Source organism: Phalacrocorax aristotelis, chromosome 3 (genome assembly GCF_949628215.1).
Source record: "Phalacrocorax aristotelis chromosome 3, bGulAri2.1, whole genome shotgun sequence".
NCBI classification, from domain to species: domain Eukaryota; kingdom Metazoa; phylum Chordata; class Aves; order Suliformes; family Phalacrocoracidae; genus Phalacrocorax; species Phalacrocorax aristotelis.
Genome location: NC_134278.1, coordinates 94784504 through 94800134, shown reverse-complemented (window position 1 = coordinate 94800134; position 15631 = coordinate 94784504). Strand labels below are relative to the sequence as shown.

Sequence of the window (15631 nt, the reverse complement as noted above, 5' to 3'; positions counted from 1 at the left end):
GGACTCTTCACCCTGTCTTGGTCACAAAGGCCTTTTACTGTTCCAAGAGGGAACTTTGGACGAGGAAGGTGCTTTGTCAGTCTTAGGGCCTGTTTTGGTCTCACCCTGCAGAATTGCTTTATGTGGGCTTTGGCAGGTCTTCAGGTGATTTAGGATGTGGCTTGTTGACTTCTTGATTGGCCTCTCAGTTCATGCCTGTTCTATATGAGTTAGTTTTCCCTTGAGATCAGTATAAGTCCGGTCCTCGTAAGCAAGTTGAGTGGACTCTGAGAGTTTAGTGAATGTAGTTCCACTCTTCCTCACCTGTTGTTAAGTCAGATGAGGCCTGCTAGCTATTTCTGGATCAAGTAGCCCATTGAGTTGGGCTGCAGGAGTTGCAGGTTTGACTATACAAGTGGTCCTAAAAAGCAGTCACAGTAGTCACTGTTTGACCTTGTCAACGTTCAAAGCCTGTGGGTGATAACCTTTAGCCTAGCTGAGTTCACCATAGGTCGCTGGCACTCGGTTTGGTCCTTCGCTCTGGATTCAGAGCACATGTTCTTGTTCCTGACCTTGCCACCAGTCCTGAGACCGAACCACTTGTGCTTTAGTCCTGGAGCATTTTCCTGGGAAGGTCTAGTCTTTACATGATATCCTTGGAAGGCAGACTTTGTTTAGAGCAGTGGAGTCTTATACGCTTGCTGAATAAAAGATTAAATTTGTAATTGAAGGCTATTTTTGTTTGGGGGTGTGTGTGTTGCCTTGGTTTTTTGAAGTGATCAGTGAGTACTGATTTCTGCTTAGTGGGAAGGCTGTGTGGTGGGTTTTGTTTTGGTTTGGTTTTTTTAATAGGCTCTGGAGGATTGTGCTGCAAGAGTCTTTTCAGGATAAATCCAAAATATTTCAGGTTATTTAGAGGAGGCTTCAAAGGGAGCCATCTGTGATATACTGAAGAAAAGGAATTTTCTTCTAAGTAATAACAATGAACCACGTGAGCCTGGCAAAACAGAATTTGGTGGCCAGAGAAGAGAGCTGAGAGATAGAGAAGCATTTGTTTTACAACTATATCCTTGAAGAAGAACTGAGAGACTCATAAAAGGGAACATTCCACCTCAGAAGACACCGAAAGCTGGGTGATAAAGTATATGGTCAAGGAGAACAACTAATTGGGATGTTGATAAGAACTAAAACTAAGTGTCCTTTAGGTGAACTATCCTCATTATAATACTAAAGATCATGCTCATACGCCAGAAAAACCCCTCTCAAATAAGCCCCTTACTCTCTGAGCATGCGTGGCAAATTTAAAGGCAGCTGTATCTTTAAGGTGAAATGCAAAAGAAACTAACCAATTATTAGCTGAGGGACATGAATGTGAGCTGTTAGTGACACATTTAACTGTGTGAATACCTTGTAGTTTCTTGGTGTGGTGTGCTATCTTTGTGGAGCTACTACCTAGCACCCATCTTTGCGCAAACATGAATTTAATAAAATACCTCCTCTCTTTGTGTAGTTTGGCATTTTGCACAGAGGGTGAATGAACCCGCTTTTCAGGAAAACATCTGTGTCCTGTGTAACTACTGATATATCCAGAGGGGCTTTTGGGAGTGGCTTCCCACATCAGGACATGGATATTTTGTGTTGGTAGTCCTGAGGGACAGTCCAGTTTGGGGAATTCCTGGAACCCCCTAGTTGGAGACTGACACAGAGAGAGGTCGAGTAGAGTGACTTTTCGGTAACAGTTTACTCCAAGGGCCTAATGTGGTGTGAAACCTCTTAGAACATGGAAGAAGCACTGCAATGAGCTGTATGATACCAAGCTGGGAGGAGTGACTGATACGCTGGGAAGCTGTGCTGCTATCCAATGAGACCTGGACAGGCTGGAGAGCTGGTCCAAGGGGAACCTGATGAAATTCAGCAAGAGGAAGTGCAAGGACCTGCACCTGGGGAGGAACAACCTGCACCAGTACAGGCTGGGGCTGAACTACTGGAAAGCACCTCTGTTGAGAAGGACCTGGGAGTGCTGGTGGACAGCAAGCTGACCCTGAGCCAGCACCGTGCCCTTGTGGCCAAGGAGGCCAATGGTATCCTGGGGTGCATTAAAAGGAGTGTGGCCAGCAGGTTGTCGGAGGTTATCCTCCCCCTCTACTCTGCTCCAGTGAGACCATATTTGGAGTACGGCGTGCAGGTTTGGGCCCCCAGTTTAAGAAGGACAGGGAACTGCTTGAGCAAGTCCAGCAGAGAGTTACCAAGATGATCAGGGGACTGGAGCATCTCCCTTATGAGGAGAAGCTGAGAGACTTGGGTCTGTTTAGCCTGGAGAAGACTGTAAATACCTAAAGGGTAGGTGTCAAGAGGATGGGACTGGCCTCTTTTCAGTGGTGCCCAACGACAGGACAAGGGGCAATGGGAACAAGTTGGAACACAGGAAGTTCCAGCTAAGCATGAGAAAAAACTTCTTTACTGTGAGGGTGACAGAGCAGTGGCACAGGCTGCCCAGGGAGGCTGTGGAGTCTCCTTCCCTGGAGACATTCAAAACCACCTGGATGTGGTCCTGTGCACCCTGCTGTAGTTGTACCTGCTCAAGCAGGGGGGTTGGACAAGATGATCTCCAGAGGTCCCTTCCAGCCCCTACCATTCTGTGATTCGGTGGTTCTGTATGGTCGTGTGGCCATTAATGGGATGCTAAAAGGACTGAAATCATGCCTGAGATGCAGCTTACTTAATTTTAGTTGTCTGTGTGCAAGTCCAAATAGATACCTGTGTTTGATCAGATGAGTTGTTCACTTGACTCCACAGGCTGTGATGGAAACCTGGACATTCAGCTCACATACCTCTAGCCTCTAGCAGGAGGGTGATTGATATTGTGCATGACTAGACCTCCCTACAGATCCTTATAGTGCTGCTATCCTAATCATATTACGGTGTTGTTCCATTTATATTGTAGTAGCTTTGCATTTTTACAACTGTGTTGGACATGGGAGCTGTCCCTGTTAAGGCCAGTGAATGGAAAAGTATAATTGTATGCGTCTGTGCTGGCTCAGCAATATCTCTCCCCAGATCCATTTCTTGAATTTGCAACCCAGTGAGATTTTGGGTAGCCTGTGTTTCTTCTCCATCCCAGCTATGTTGTGCTATATTTATTACTGTTGAGTTTTCCTTGTTATGTTACCCATTTTCCCACAGAGACTTTTTTAATCTTCATCAAAGTCCTTCCAGATCCCAAATAAACTTTTTGCCTTCTGCAGCTTTTACTATCTCTTTCTCGTCTGTGTTGTTAATACATCAGGCAACAGAAGATCTTGTGTACTGAATCCTGAGGTGTTAGCTGGCATGTTGTTACTATGCTGAATGTAGCATTGTTTTGATAGAAAGATGTTTAATAGCCAGCCCACTTATTGTGAATTTCCAAGTAGAAGTAGGGCTGCACTGTAATAATTTATGAATAATATGTGGTGACCTAGTTCTTGGGCTGTTTACTGTACGAATATGCCTCTTAGCCCAGTGGAAGGTTGTGAGGAAAAATAACAAGTAAAAGGAGAAGAATAATGGTTCTGGACAGCAACTCTGAAAGGGTTATCAAGAAATAGCTTCAGAGGCAATAGTTGGGCTGTTAATATAGAAAGTACTACATTCTTCATGCAGATCTGTTTTTCTTGACCTGGGAGCCAGAAAAGCAAATAGGTTAGGTTGCTTTAAGAAGAAGAAAAAACTGCCCTTGAGAGGTAGGGCCCTTTGTTCAGTAAATTGGACAGATGCACAGGACAGGCCTTCTGTGGTGCAGAAGACACTCAATTACCATCAAAAGTCATTAAACATAGTGTAAGATACATATTTGGCTATCTGCCTGGTTCAAATTTCTTTTTCTCTTCAAGTGTTATTGCTGCTGTTGGAAAGAAGCAGTACTGAGGGCTTCCTGAGCAGTTGCAAACACAAAATGCTGAAGGGAAGGGCTGCAGCTAGGTTCAATGACCAAGTGCTAAGCAGATCAAAGGAGCTCTGATCTAGCTCTCCTGTAAACCTGAACTTGTTCCTGGGCAGCATAGTACGCTTTAAATATATCTAAGAGAAACAAATATAAAATCATTTTCCTGGCATAGACATTGACACTTGCAACACGTTAAGAGTCTGTCTTATACATGCATATGTATAACTATATGTGCATATGCTGTCAAGTCCCAGCAGAAGGAGAATCAAGGAATCACATTCCAGGAAAGGCAGAGGATCCCAGCTTGCTCTCTGAGTGGGTGGCTAGTCTAGAACACGTAGACGATCTATCTCTAGTAGGTACATATCAAATATGCTGAAATTTAGTCATCTTTAGGTTTGAGTTTATGTCGATTGAAATGGTTTTGATTTTTAAGTAGTGTTATCCTTCAGTTATGAAGCAGTCTTTAATTTTGCTCAGAGACACAAAAAGCATCATTTTGTGTGGTTTAAAATTAAAAAGAAAAAAAAAGAGAATGAGAAACAAAGGAGCTGTACTGGTGGCTTGTACATAACTGTTTTGACGTAATGCAGTTGGCAGTTCTCTGAAATGTAACACTTAACCTCACTAGCAGAGCAGCTCAAGCATCTTGTAAAATATTCCAGTGGATGTTTTGTTCTATCTTTAAAATCCTGTGAATGAGATGTAAACTTCATTTAACTTATTTCCTGAAAGCATTAGTTCCAACTACCACAGCTGTGGTAGTGGTTCTACTATCGCCTTGAAGGGTCTTTCCTTGAATTTTGGCAAGAATGTTACTGAGGTAATAAGCATTATCATTTGATTTTAAATGTATCACATGTCATCACTTGCTAGGCTTGTTCTTTGTTGTTGAAGCAAAGAATTTTATACATAGCACAGTCAAGTGGGTAGCTGGACATTTGCCTAGCTGTGCAGTGAAGGGATTCAGGCATAGCACAAATTGGGAGCTGAGTTTGTTCTCCCTATGCAGTAAAGAAGCTAATGCCTGGCTCTGTGAAAGCTAATCTGATGTTGTCTCTCTTGTACATTGTACCAAAACTCTTTGTACTTTTCTAGTTGAAGAAGATTGGTGGTGGTGGCTTTGGGGAGATCTATGAGGCAATGGATCTGCTGACCCGTGAGAATGTGGCCTTGAAGGTGGAATCAGCCCAGCAGCCCAAGCAAGTTCTCAAGATGGAAGTGGCTGTCCTGAAAAAGCTACAAGGTAAGGCAGAAAGCTCTTTGAAAGTGCTAAAGGTCGCTCTGTTAACAATTAGAATCCAAAGTTGCAAATGTTTTGTATGATTTTCTCTTCAGCTTCCATCTGTATGTGATGTTACATTAAGTCATTCAGCTCAGAAAGTTATTACATTCTGCAAAGCGTCCTACTCCAGTGAGTTCCAACTACAGGGCCTGTTTGTGTCCAGCAGGCTGTAAGAACAATAAGGATACTTAAACTGAACTATTGGTACACTGGTCTGTGTGGTCTAGTGATACTCATTAGATAATAAGGAATAGAGCAAGCAATGTCTGACTAAGAAATGAAATTAGCTGGTTGCCTCCCAGAGGACCAGAAAAATGTTTGTGACTATAGCACCGTGACCGTGACTGAGTGTCCAAGTAAGATGGTTGACTAGTAGATGAGTGCAAAAAGTGTATAATGTGAAGTATAGGCAAACTGGCAGTTAGTTAATTTTTCATGTACCTGACTGTCCTGAAGGGAAAGCGTGAAGTGATTTTTAGGTCTTCTAGTTTTGGGAGTGATGGTTTTGAATTATGTTGATTTGAATGATATGCCTATTCTTGATTTTCCCTAACACAGCTTTTTATTGGTTTGGGTGTGGAAGGTCAGCCCTGGGACCATCAATTCCTATAGTGGAATGTGGCAAAACTTATAAGCAGGTTTCAAACTGACTGGGAAGCAGCAAAATGGGAGCCTCCCTTGACGCATGTCCAACCCTGCTTCCACTTAAGAAATTACACTGAAGGGGGATTTGCCTTAAGCCAGGATGCTGTTTGTTCAGATGAAACTATAAATAAGGCTAAAAGTTAACACTTCCTGTGCTGATCTTTGAAGTCACAGTCATTCTCAGGAGCGAACTAGTAGAATAGGGTGAAAGAAGTCAACAAATATCCCAAACTGATCAGATACAGTTTAACACCAAAGGGTGCAAGATAGCAGTCTTTCTGCAGTTGTTCCTTGCTGAAGGAACAGTGAGGGGGCTTCTACTAAAAACTGATTGCTAGAGGAGGATGTAAACAAGGAATTTCCAAATTTGCCTTTGAGGAACCTAGAACTGCTGCTTTCTGAAGTGCATGGATTTCCTTGTGAAGGCAAGACCAGCTACTGACAGGTACAGTTTACTTGTTCTAGTATAATATACCTTTGAAGTGATGTTCCTTTTCGCAGGATTCCCACTTGGGCTGAGAAAACACCTTCCCATGAAGCAGTGAGTAGTATCCTTATCACCAGGGCTCATGCTTCAGAGGTATTGTTGTGGCCTTGTGTCTGTGTCTTTACCTCTGCCCTTGCCAAATCTCCAGAGAGATGATTGTATTAGAGGGTGAGACTGTTGCAGGTCTTGTGAAGGAGACCCAATGTTTGTGGCAGATCGCCTCTAGGTAAAAATCAGTGAATAATTTTTGAAGGTCAAATAGCTTTCCACAGTTCAGCTCTTCTAAGAGGAGGACTTACAAGGCCTTTTTTGAATACACTGTATTGTAATAGATTCAGCTGAGCTGAGTGAAGAGAATCAAATCAAAAGAGAAATCAGCGCAGGTCATTAGGAGGAAGTTTGCTGTTGATCTGTGAAAGGCCTGGATGCACAGAGCTCCCAGAGAAGAGCAGAGCAGGTGGCTAAGGTCTTAAGCAAGCAAGGCAGAAGTTTAGATCTTTGCATTTAGTTGTACACTTGGAACTACTACAAATTGAGTGAGGATGTGACTCTGTAGAATGGTGGATTATTAGAATACCAAGAGCCGATGCTGTCGTGCTGGCTAGTGTCAATATATGTTACATCCAGGGTAGGGAATGCTTGAAAAGCATGACTTGCAGTCACCAAATCAGAACTAGCATCAGAAAATGTGCAAGGAGTTGACTAACACTTGTGCTTTGTCATCAGTGTTTATTTCTGGAAAATAATTGAGAATACCAAATGCTTGAAAACACACCCACAGTTGGACACAGCATGATCCTGGTAATTGGGAGAGAGAGTGTTGGTGTGTGGAATTAGGAAAGTCCCTTGGCAAAGCAGTTAGCAAATATTAAGGGACAGAAAAGACAGAAGAAGCAGAATTGGCTCTGCATCAGCTAGCCTGCCTTTGAGAATGACAAATTATTTCAGTTGTATTTTTACAAATCAAGCTGTTCTGTGAAGAATTTAACTTTTTTGGTTCAAGGTTATGATAAAGTTAAAATAAGAAATAAGGTTGAGAGATTTGGGAATATGCATTGTGTATGTTTTCACTGTGAGCTGTTGTGAAGAGGTGAGAAACATTTCAGAAAGGGAGATGCTGACTTTATCCAAACAGGTGGTGGATGGAGAAAGTTGGTGTATTACCATAGGTGATAGTCGGTTCATGGTTTTCCAGGTAAAAAAGCAAGGGACCAGTGTTGTCTAAAATTCCTCTGTACTTTTCTGGTAGAACTGAACATTACAGTCGCTCTGAAATAGTACAGCTTTATTGTTTTCTATTTAGGTATTACACTAACATTAAAAGAGTAATGAGCTGCTGCTCTTTTCAGAGCTTGTGATCAGGGTCTTGCAAGTTGCTAAGAGCTTCACAGAGTTTGGGATAGAGAAGGCTAGCCATTAGCCCATACTGCAGACCTACTTCAGGACCTGATTTGGGTGCAGCCTGACCTCTCATTGCAGTAGCTCCTGATCAGTTTGGACTGCTGGCTGTTGCCAACAGTCAGACTTTCTGGGACACTTTCTGGAATAGCCACATAAGGAACACAGCTGCAGGTCCCACACAATGTCCTTTCTGCACTGGCAGTCCACAGAACACACTGGGGAACTAATGAGTTTATGACTCTCTAGAGAGTGTCTATACCTTCTAATAAACATTGTGTAGTTTTCTGCTGTGAGGGTGGTTACCTTCTGGTTTTTTGTTTGTTTCTTTTTACTGTGAGGGTGATCAGACACTGGCACAGGTTGCCCAGAGAGGTTGTGGAGTCTTCATCCTTGGAGACATTCAAAAACCAACTGGATGTGGCCCTGGACAACCTGCTTTAGCTGTCTCTGCTTGAGCAGGGTGGGTGGACTAGATGATCTCAAGAGGTCCCTTCCAACATAAATGATTCTGTGATACTTGTGCTTGGCTATGTGAGATCACTGCCACTTCAGTATCTCAACTGCTTTGTGGAGTCAATTGTTCTGCTCTTACTTGATTTGATTTTTCTAGATGTATAGGTCTTTTTCTTTATCTGTTTAGATATTAATGTCTTTGTCAAAGGCAAAGTTCTTTCTGACTTCTATTGTCACTTGCAAGGATTGTAGATCATCTTCTGACCAGCTTTCCAAATCATTATACTGTCCTGGGGCTGGGAAGCACTAGCAGTCGTGCCCTCTTAGGCTTTGGGTTTGTCCTGTTGTTGCACATTTACCCAAAAAATTGCCAGCAGAATTTCTGTCTTTTTCTTGCCTTCCATGGACTATTTTAGTGAAAATAAAAACCTCTTGGTCCCGCAGAGTTGCTGTAGAGTATTTCCTTGTGCAGGCTGGGCTTAGGATCAGGACATTCTGTCTGGGTGCTACTCTGTCTGGCCAATTTTAATCAGAGTACCACAAGGTAACCTTTTTCTCATCTTTGTCAAGCACTGTTTGGCTTACATGGTCCTGTTGCTCCCCTCTTCAGGCAGGGCCTTGGCACTGTTGGACCAAAGCCATTTTCTCAGTGTGTGTTGGTAAGCTTACCTGGGGAATAGGGAAGTTGCATTCTCTTTTTGGTACCATTAGGAATGTTGACCTCAGTATCACAAAGTGTATTACTGTCCTTGCTGCTCAAGTAGGCCTGCACCCTCCATAGTGCCTGATTGTACCCGTATCATTGCAGCATGAGCAGCTGGCATCCTCCATGATGCCAGGCCTCTTCCATGAGGAGTCACCATTTGAAAACAAGTCTTTCTTTCCAAATCCTCACTACGTGGAGGCATTCGGCCAACCATTATTTGTTGTAGAACCAGTGGCCACTGCAGATTATGACCTTGGACCTCTCTTTTACTTGAGATCATACCATGTGTTTACCCACTGTCTGCTGTAGGTAAAGTCCTCTGCAGTTTATCAGCACCAACCTGAGCAACCCTTTTGGCCTGACTACAGGAGTTGCTCACCACTCCTGTCGAGCTTGATTATCTCTGGCTTATCTGTCTTTTCCATGGATGAGGGAATATGCAGGACTAAGTTTACCTGGAGGATCTGAAAATTTTCCTTCCTTGAAGAAGGCTGCTGTGCAGTTCCCAGCTACTGGGTGTCATGGAGAGTCCAAGGAACCACATCAGAGAGTAGACTTTTGCAGTAATAGATTCTTATGTATGTATTTATATCTAAAATATGCAATAAGTAACAAGCAATATGGAAATGATGACAAATTAATGGTGGACAGCAATAAGAAATGTATGTATGTAGTTGGTAAGTATAGGGATAATAAAGTAATAGTATGAAAAAAGATAATAAAACTTATTTTATAGACAGCTAATAGAGAATTACCCTACTAGGGACAAAAATCTTACCTGTAACGAATTCAGAAACTGATTCAGGGATAGTTTGGCACATCTGCACAGGGAACTTCTGCACAAATACAGCTAGAAGAATACTATTTTAGTGCCAAGCCCTCATTTTATTACCTGAATCACTACTGTATAATTATCTTTAAGGAGATAATTGTATGTGATAGTACCATTTGCACATGATTTTAACCTATTGGGCTTTTCTACTTTGCAGTCAAGCATTTTGAAACGAAGCCTAAGCTGCATTGGTAAAATACCAGCAGATACAACTGGTCTGCAGCAGAGAAGGTGGCTGGTTTAGTTGTATCTGCAGGTGTTTTGCTGTGTAGATAAGCCTTTTGGTCACGTACGTTAAAAAGCGAATTGAAGTAAGGTCTGTATGGCTAAGTGAATTAGCAACTTGCTTATCCAGAGAGCAAGAAGGGCCTTTGGATTTTCCATGTTTCACCATCTTAAGCTATGTCTACATCAGTGAGCAGTACAGTACCAGCAGATCAGTGGATAGAAGCAGTTGCTCAGGCCTATGCATCTGCAGCATATATGACTTGGGGATTTTACACTATAAACAGCATGTGTTTGGGGTACTCTGCTTTAGATTAGTTTTAATCTGTTGCCCCTGTCTGAGGGACCAGTTGTTGGTTTGGTCTGTCTCCTTTAGGATTTGGGTACTACTTGCTGTGCACCTGGGATGGAGCTTCTGGGTCTGTTTGCTCAGAAAAGTTTACATGACCCAAAGCCACTCTGTGAACAACACTGACACATGGTAATTGCAATGATTTAAGGCAGTATGGGGGCTTGCTTTAAAACCTCTATTTATAGCAGTTAAGCCCTATTATTTATGTAGGATTTAGAGGACTCTTGTTCTTTGGAATCATGGGGAGAAAAAATGGGATGGTTTCCTCTCATTGAACACATGGAAGGAAGAGTCCTGTGACTTCTAGAAAAGCAGATGTTTTTCCATATCTTCAATGCTTTTCTAACCCTTTGGTGTAGAGATAGACAGAAACCTGCCTGCTCTTTCTGTTACTTTTTGCGCACCCTGGACTTGCTTTGGAGTAGCATTCAGGTGGCCAAGGAGCATCTGTGAAATACTATCCAGACTCTGTTTCCCACCTCTGAGGTCTTTGAGGTTAATCAAAACACAACGGCTCTACTAAAACAGCTCTTGCACAGCTTTTGAGGTGCTTGTCTTGGACTATCTTAGTGTCAGTCTGCCTTTCCAACAGCAGCCTTAATTGCAGAAATAGTAAACCAGTATCCCTGATTAAATCCAGTGGATTTTTTTCTAGCTTTTGAGCTGCTGCAGAGAGGAGTGTGGAAACCATCTTTACATGCCAAACCAGGCACTGTGTCTGCTCTAGATGCTCAACTGGGGCTGTGCAAGGCCCAGCGGCAGATGCTTTGAATTCAAAAGTGTTCTCCCTGTCCTTACCCACTTCTTGATAGGTCTCTCTGGGAGCACTCTGAGGGCTTGTGAGACTAGGATGGTGCAAAAGGGTGGCTCATGAGGCATGCGCTTCGGATGCCTTCTGGTCCACAGGCTCCGCAAGATATGGATGTGGCTGCAGCATTCAGTTTCCTTTGCTGGGATTCTCCTAACAGTCAGATTGTCAGTTAAAATGGCCAGATTATTCTGGTATTGAGCACTGTGTTCTGTTCATCTGCAGTGGCAATTTCGCCCTGGTGTGAGGCTAGAAGGCCCCAGGTACTTGCCTTTGACCTCACTCAGCAGCCAAATATTCCTAAGCTCTCTTCAGTGTGCCGTTTTCTTTGTAAATGCCTTCTTTTCAGTGTAACCAATCTCATTGTGTAGGACTCTGATTAATTTTATTCTGCAGTGCAGAGATCTTCTGCATATTGAGTAGTTGTGCAAGATGCAGCCTGGTCACAGGCATTCTAGTTTTTAAGCACCTGATTTTATTACAGTAGATAGTGAAGCAGGTCTGTGTTGCTTGTTCCCTGTTTACTGCCAGGGGTTGGACAGGTAAGGGCTTCCTAACAAAATAAGGGAATGAAAGGGATCTGTCTTGTTTCTGCTCTTTTGCCAGCCCTAGTCTTGTCTTTTTGCATATGTGAGTTTTTCATGTTAAAGTGGTGCCTTAATTCTCTGTGATTCAATTTCTCTAACTTTTGTGGACACATTTTGTATGTTTCTACAGTATTTTTATAGGCTGATGTAACCAAGCTATCTGTAAAGGCTGGAAAGCAGGGTAAATTACCCTTGGCAGGTTTTTAGGCTATAGCAGAGCGGCAGATTCAGACACTTGATGTAGTTCTAGCCTCTCTGCCCAGCACTGCATTTTTCCATGTGGAAGAGTCCTATGGTGTTTGAATGAACTGGCATTTATCTTTTACTGTTTGATTAGAAGATCATGACCAGCCTTTTGGTTTTATGTTCATTAATTCATTCATTTATTACAGAAGCACTAGCAAGATTAACCCAGCTGATTAAATCCTACTTGATTACTATTGGATAATGTGGTTATTTAAGCCTTACTTCAAGCACAGAATTTGTTTCCTTTCATGTTAAAAACTCCTTGTCTCCAGCTGAGTTGACAAGTCCCTGAAGTCAGCTAGTTTGTCTGGCCAGTGGTGAAACTCGCTAACTGCAAAGGAAAAAAAACTCTGCGCTAGTCAGCTTTGCCAAGCTACAGACAACATTTCCAAGTAAAGTTAGAAGATGACGAAAATAACTCTCACTTCATTTTCTAGTCCTGATGGGTCTTCCATTTCTTTAGAATATTGTTCAGAAATGAGTTCAATATTCCCACAACACAAAATCTGTGATAAGCTGATAAACCTGATACTGATGTTGACAGGTGAATAAAAAAGGATAGCTGTACAATGTATATTATATCTATAATGTAGAGTACGCAAAATAGCTGCAGTTTTCCAAATGCCAGTGAGAGCAATTGTATAGCTAGACAACCACAACTGTGCATATAAAGGAGACCCTGGCAGTGCCAAGTGCTCAAGCAAATTATGTCACTAAGCACTTGGGCTTTAGGGTTGAGCTGCTGGATGGCTGTGTCATGCTGGTTATTTTTGGCCAGCAGTATACCATTGGTTTTGATACTTCATGTATTACCTGAATAAAAAGAAACTTGGCTGATGATTCTGGGATTAAGCTGATTTTGTGATTAGAGAGGTCAGAGGTTGCTGCTGATGCGAGATGCGGGCTTTAAAGAAAAATGAGTGTTTGACACAGATAGATCCAGAGGATAATTCAGGCTGTTGGGGGTCACCTCTGGAGGTTTCTAGTACAACCTCCTGCTCCAAACAGAAATAAATAGATCAGGTTGCTCTGGGCTTTTTCCAGTGAAGTTTTGAATGATCTCCAAAGATGGAGATCCCAAAGCCTCTCTGGGCCCTAGTCCCAGGCTTTGGCCACGCTCGTGGTGAAAAGGAAATGACACCTAATGGGAATTTGCCATGTTGCTGTTCATGTCCAATGCCTCTCTGTGCACCCCTGAGAAAGGTCAGGCTCCAACTTCTCTTCTGTTGGGTGGCTCCAACCAGCAGTTAGATCCTCCTCTGCTGCCTTCCTAAGGCTGAACTCTGACACTTTCTTTGAATGTCACATTCTCCTTTTCCTGAAACCATCCTGGTGGCCATGCTGGACTCATGCTGTTATGTCAGCATTGGTCTTGTATTGCAGAGGAAATGCAAGAATTCTTAAGGCAACAGTTATAAGAGTAACAATACTTGCCATGAGATTTATGATAATCTATGCAGTAGAAGTTTCTTCAGTGTTTTGCGTGGACTGTTAGCAAAAAGACAGATCAGCTATGGAGATGAATCACAAAATAATTTTAGAAGATTAAATTCTTGAACTGCTCCTTTGGGGAGAGGACTCATTATTTGTTTTCTGCAGGTGAAAACACAGGAAATGTGGACTCAGTTACGGGGCGGGGGGGGAAGATACTTCAGGTTGCAACAATAATGTCACCTATTTATTTCTTACTAGTTATTTGATTAGTTTCATTGCTGTATTGAAAAATACATTAGGAATATTTAAGAACTTAAACATGTAGAAGATTGGAATGATTATTGGTTTCCTGCAGTTTGAAATTGATCTGTGTGGGAAAAATACACTCCAAAAAGGATCATCATTTAATTTTTTAAGTGCTGTGTAATGAAAGTTTTTCATCTAATGAAAGTTTTTAAGTATTAACGTGGGGTTTTGATCATATCTCTACAAGGTGATGGATATCTGTCCTAGGGTGGAAGGGTTTTCCAGGTACTTGTACTTATTTTTATACATGAGGACATGGTTATTGACTGTGATTTTTAAGTTCCTTCAGAAAAATATGGTGAAGACCATTTCAGTAACTGAAATTTTTGTATTTCTTACCCAGTATTATATGGGAGATTATTATGTTCATTTTCGTTTAAAGGCAGCAGTAGAAAGAATATTTTTGTATGGGTGAACATTAAAACATTGCCTTAATTAATTGCTTGGAAAAATGAATGCATGTGAAGCAAAATAAAACACGTTTGTGAAACTTTTCTCAGGCAGTGTTTATGAACATCAGGCTTACTTATTCTTCCAACCTATGTTAGTTAGTTAACAGGCCAAAACTCTTTATAATCTCTTGCTCTGTTCCTTTATTTTGTTGCAAGATAACTGCTATGTTTTAGTAATAAACTAATACAGATATAGGACTTATTTTCTAAAGTATAAGCTTGTGGTCTTCTGTAATATCAGAGTGGCTGTTCAGTGGAACAGTAGCAAAGAAGTGTGATCTGGCTGTTGGGGCAGTAAAATGGTTGTGAGGCTTCCCAGACTAAGTATATGTTGAAAAAAATCCTTTTTTTTTTTCTTTTCTTACTTTTCTGGGTTAAAATATTCTTTGCTGCTCTCTGTGCTATGATCTTCACTCTTGAGGAGGGTGTGTGTGAGGAAAAAGGGCTATTTCCTTCTGCCTTAAGAAAATATGACACTCCCGTCATCCTGGCTGCACAGGAGGTTATTAACATGATTGTTCTTGTGGGCTTCATAATTCTGATCAGTCTCAGGACTGATCTGCAGGAATCCCTAAGTCACACCTGACTGTCAGCCTCCATCTGCTACTTCAGCATGACATGAACTCCTCCAAGAGAGCAAACAGTTGTAACCTGGTGCCTCCTTCAGCTGAAGTAAGAGTAAAAGCCTTGGAAACACAGAGGGGCTGATGCTGCAAGGATTTATCCCATCTATATGACCAGCTGGCTGTACATACACCACCTCTAAATGTGGCCTGGTTTCTCTACAATCTGTTATATTCCTTTTGTTTCATGCAGGAATTCGTACAGTTTTCCCTCCCCCCTCTTTCTTCTTTTCCTGGTGTTGCTTGTGTTGCAGAATAGTGCATGGGAGAGCTGTTCCAGGGAGAGCCTAAATTCCCAAGACCAACAGGTCAGGTAGGAGCCCATTTTAGGCTGGAAAGGAGGATTCAATATGAAATTAAATCAGATTGAAGATGTAGGTCAGTCAGTAATCATTTTCAAAAATTACAGTAAGCAGAAACACGGTGTTGACCTAAACATGCGTACAATTATCAAAGATAATAAATTAAAAATTTAAATGCATTTTCTCTCTGTAAAATTTTGTGATTCAGAAAACAACAATGCTATGGAGGAAACTGGTGGGGGGTGAGAAGGAAGTTACCCTTTTTACCACACAGTAGCTCTCATTGCCAACAAAAACAGTCACTGTTTTGGCTGTTGCCTCAATATCCACCTCCAGGTGCTCTGAAAGGCAAAACAAAGCAAAGTGGGACTCTCAGTGTGTCTGTCAGTAAGCCAGGCTGGTCTGTGTGAATCTGTATGGGGCTTAAAGGAGTCTGGTCTGGGATGAGCGTGGACCTGTGCTGGCCTCTCCATCCTGTCTGAGACCTGTGTAGATTGCCAGTTTGCTGAAGCACACAGGTATCGTAAGCTCCTAAAGAAACATAACTGGTTCTTTCTGAGGTTATCCAGATATTAGACTGGCT

The 15631-nt window shown here is 42.1% G+C and overlaps 1 protein-coding gene across 2 annotated transcripts in view; it reads left to right on the top strand.

Moving 5' to 3' along the window:
• The window catches only part of TTBK1 (tau tubulin kinase 1), a 116738-nt gene that overhangs the window by 23061 nt on the left and 78046 nt on the right, over positions 1–15631 (top strand). For both annotated transcript variants that reach the window (XM_075088569.1, XM_075088570.1), the window contains exon 3: positions 5003–5150. In XM_075088569.1, the coding sequence (XP_074944670.1) occupies positions 5003–5150 (148 nt within the window). The remainder of the gene's footprint in view (positions 1–5002; positions 5151–15631) is intronic.